The 4,056-nt window shown below is 36.3% G+C and overlaps 1 protein-coding gene across 1 annotated transcript; it reads right to left on the bottom strand.

Annotated features, from left to right (window-relative positions):
- On the bottom strand, positions 1-3,084 carry LOC130737450 (B3 domain-containing transcription factor VRN1-like). The gene is made up of 7 exons (XM_057589214.1): positions 2,847-3,084; positions 1,944-2,484; positions 1,695-1,843; positions 1,333-1,585; positions 1,180-1,248; positions 862-1,004; positions 1-393 (listed from the first exon to the last, which is right to left on the bottom strand). Exons 2-7 carry the CDS (start codon positions 2,443-2,445, stop codon positions 121-123), a joined length of 1,389 nt encoding a protein of 462 aa, XP_057445197.1. The 5' UTR covers positions 2,446-2,484; positions 2,847-3,084; the 3' UTR covers positions 1-120.
- Between the last annotated feature and the right edge of the window lie 972 nt (positions 3,085-4,056).

The raw sequence follows: 4,056 nt of genomic DNA, 5'->3' as shown, positions 1-4,056 counted from the left end.
GCAAAGGAACCTGCATATTAAGCAAAGTTTGGTATGGTACAGTAGACAACAATGTTCCAGATTTGCATTTAACTATTTAAGGATAGATTGATATTTGATAATGAAAATAAAAGGTGCATTTTACTCATTGCATTTCACATGAGTAAAATATGAACAGTGACCTTTGAAAATATGAACATCAAACACAGCATCTTCTTTGTTGATGAGCTCAAAGACACAAACATCTCCAGCTACCAATTTACTTTCTCCTGCAAATAGGGCCCAACCTTTGGACAACTTGGCTCCATATGAGGCTGAATGGAGCAACTTCACAGGCCACAAATTGTTCCCAAACTGTAACATCACATTCTTCTTTTTATTTAAGTACTTTTTCATGAAGGTAAGAGTTACGTGCTGCATCAAGTAATATTTTTACCACCATGAGATTATAGCCTGACAATTAATGGAAGTACAATAACTGCAGATTAACTGCTTGTGTGACATAAAGTAACACGATTTAGTTCATCTATATAAAGTGAGAGGATCACTTCAAAAGAGGTAAAGTAAGTAATTACAACTGTTGACTAAGAAGTTAACGGTTTAGGTTATGATCATACACTTTTTTAAACTTCAACAGTTTCTCAGTCAACCATTGTGATCACTTCTTTTACCCTTTGAACCAACTACATCCTTTCAGAGGAGCTAACTACAAAGTAATAGTATGCCTTTTATTTTGGATGGAGGGACCATTTCAAAATTGACCCAGAAAAATGAGACCACCCCTATGCAGATATATGAATTTTAATGGAAGGTACTACTAGGAGACTAATGAGAGGTCTTACCACACCTCTTTCGATGTGCTGCTTAATTTATAAACCTTACCGGTCTGTAATAATTCCCCGCACGATCAGGTTGTATTGTGACTTTGAAGCAGGGATTTTCTGAAGTAAATTTGTTAGCTTCATCCAGAGCTCCATTTGTTAAGGGATTAATCAACATTGAATCTTGTTGAGTTGCCTTCCCACCTGTATGCATGGTAAGAAAATAATCATATAGTTTAAGGATGATGCACTCTGCTGCTCTGCTCAATATTGAATCATCTATGTTTTCTTTTTTACTTTATTCAACATTAGACTTTATTTGGGAGTAACAAGAAAATTACTATCAATTAGTCACAGAACATTGACCTCTAAGATTTACCTCTACTGGTAGTAGTAACAGTTTTACTTTTAGTGTCCTGGACTCTCCAATTGGCTCCATCTCCTTGAACTGATTTCAAGGAAGAAAAATTACAACCGTTACTATGATGATCAAATAGAATAAAACTTTGAATCAAAAAACAACTTGGATTACCTTGTGATTGAGGGGAATGAGGTTCTCTTGCAAGTGGAAAGATCAATGCTTTCAATGAAAGGCTTCCCCTCTTGTTCAGCTCAAAACGGCAAACGTCCCCAACCTTCAATTTATTATCTGATGCAAACTTCTTCCATCCAGCAGTGAATTTGCCGAGTTTATAACTAACAGTCCAAGTTCTTCCATCCAAGACCTGAAGAATGATATCCCTCTTCTTCTTCAAATAGTTTTTTGCAAATTGTGATGAGACATGCTGGATTTTTTTTATACAAGCCATAAAATCTAACAAGTTAAACTTCTGCTGTTCTGCACCATACAAAACTAACTTAACGGATAAAAATAAGGCTAAACAAAATTCTCACCAAGGAATGTCGATAAATATAGGCAGGTTTCATGACACTCACGAAGGACGGATTTTTAGATTTGAAGGTTCTGGCTTGGTTCAAAGCTTTAGTGGTTTTAGAAGTTAAGTGATCCCTTTTAAGACATTCAGTGCTTCCACCTGCACCATCTGAAACATTGAGCAAAAAAGTTATGTTACAAAATTATGGCCTTAAAATCACAATCTGATGTGTGAAGTGAAGAGGATAGTCCAACAATAAAGCACATACCCTCCAATTCGTTATGGACAGGTTCCAATGTTGACTTCTCCAAGTTTGTAACATGAGACTGAATACCTTCAATAGTTTGGACTTGTTTAGACAAGTTTTGCAATTTAGGGCTTCTTCCAACATCTTTGCTTGTCCTGGTTCTCAATTTCTTACTTGGTTGAGGACATGCAATGGGTGATTTCAGTTTAGTCTTCTTCCAAGAAGGTATCTCATACAAAATCTCAACTGAGTTGTCACTCATCTGATCAGGGTTGTTGTTCTCTTCATCTTGATTGTCATAGATCATAGGATATTCTATTTCAAGGGTGCTCTTGTCAAATATATGCACCCCAAAATGAGAAGCATCCTTGAATTCAAACAAAACCAAGTGCCCATGGTAGAGGGAGTAATATTTCGCAAATTCTTCCCAACCCTTTTGAAACCAAATATCAGAATCATGTTTACTCCAATGTATCTCCCAACTAGTGTTATCAGGGGGCTTGAGAATTACTGGGTTTGGCATATCACCACTGTATTTCTTAATGAAACCATTTGGGAGCTTCTGCACAGAACATACTGTAAGCATGCAAAATGAAATTCACAATAATAACAGAAAGCTTACATTTCTTTTTTTAGATCAATGATAACAATGATTTCCTGCTATTTCCTAATCAGTCCAAAATCCAAATGCATGAAAGGGAGGAACTTTGTTCAAATTTAGGGCCACTTATGATGACAAACTATTGGTCTTCTATGTTGCAAAAAGACAAGGTACATCAAGAAGACATAGGAAAGGTAAAAAACTAATCTCCATGGCACTGGCACTGGCATTGGCATGTAGTGTGTACTACTGTGCCTGTGACAGTAAAAATTTCAAAAGAAAATCCACAAAAATAAAGAAGAGATGAAGAAAAGTAGGCTTACAAGTTTTCCAGCTTCAATGCATGTATGTTGTGATGATCTTAAAGAAACAGATTGCAGAGTTCTTGTTGCGAGTCATGGGTGTTGGAAAAATTAAGCTCTCTCTCTGAGTCTCTTCTCTGCCCTTTCACTTTCAGAAAATGAGATGAGTGAGACTTTAGATTAGATCTTCTCTCATTTTGCTTTCAATGAAAATTGGTGAGGAATTTATACCAACGAATAGAAAAGAAAGAAAGAAAAAAATGAGTCTTTCTCTGTCAAATGTAAATTCCAAACCATTCTTTTAACAAATGTGGAAATTTTTTTTTTAATGTGGAAATTCAAATTAGTACTTTAAAAAGGCAAGGAATAATCAATTAAGCCAAAGCTAATTCAAAATTAATATTTTATCGACCCTAGATGTATACATAATTACATATACGATCTTTGCACAAGAGACCTCACTCTTCCACATTCTCACTTCCAAGCCCTAAATAAATATCTAAAGGTTGACATGTCGCCTAGTCGCATATGCAATCATGTTTGGGTTGATGAAGTTTGGCCCCCTAGGATTGCCATCGTTCAGAAGATTTTCCTGGTATCCAAACCGTGGAGGGTTAGGCGGTTGGTTCACTATGACCGGTGGTGGTTGGGGTAGTACTTAGTTCTGCGCAACTAATGGTGATGGTTGCCCGTGGTTGTTGCTTTGGTGCTCCCCTGAATGCAGGTTCTTAAGACACTCCAAAAATCTCTTAGTGATCGCTATTGAAGAATTTGTATCAAAAGGATGACCACTAATTAAGGTAAGACGAAAATGGATAAAGAAAGCATTAAATCAGCTGAAAGTAAATGACATAAAGCTGAATAAATAAAGTGTTGGAAAGGTAAATGGCTGAAAGACTATAAATGAATCTTAAAAGCTATAAAGTAAAGGCATGAAAATGTAAAGGAAAGGATAAATGCAGGAAATTTGTAGTTGTGATTTATTGATGAGTCGTGTATCTTACAAATGACCTTCCTCTATTTAAGGAGGCAAATTCGACTAACCTACAACTGTTAATAAGTCCTGACACTACCTTCTGCGCATAATTACACTTCGTAGGAGTGTTGGAAGTTACTTCATCTTATAAGCCTAGAAGCTTTGGTTAAGCCAAGCTTCTTGCTTCGGCCGGTTCTTAAAGTGTTAACCGCTTTCCATATTTTCAAGGGACGAAACCATTGGATGATTTTCTCC

Source organism: Lotus japonicus, chromosome 2, assembly GCF_012489685.1.
Source record: "Lotus japonicus ecotype B-129 chromosome 2, LjGifu_v1.2".
Lineage (NCBI taxonomy): Eukaryota > Viridiplantae > Streptophyta > Magnoliopsida > Fabales > Fabaceae > Lotus > Lotus japonicus.
The sequence above is the reverse complement of the archived record's forward strand: the minus strand, read 5'-3'. Positions and strand labels throughout refer to the sequence as shown.

Bases quoted from the DNA above. Each gene is read 5' to 3' on its own strand.
- LOC130737450 (XM_057589214.1), bottom strand. From the start codon at position 2,445: ATGCCAAACCCAGTAATTCTCAAGCCCCCTGATAACACTAGTTGGGAG. The intron at 1,844-1,943 runs GTATGTGCTTTA...TCAATGTTTCAG, and splicing joins TGTCCATAACGAATTGGAGG to ATGGTGCAGGTGGAAGCACT. The intron at 1,005-1,179 runs GTAAATCTTAGA...CCATGCATACAG, and splicing joins TGTTACTACTACCAGTAGAG to GTGGGAAGGCAACTCAACAA.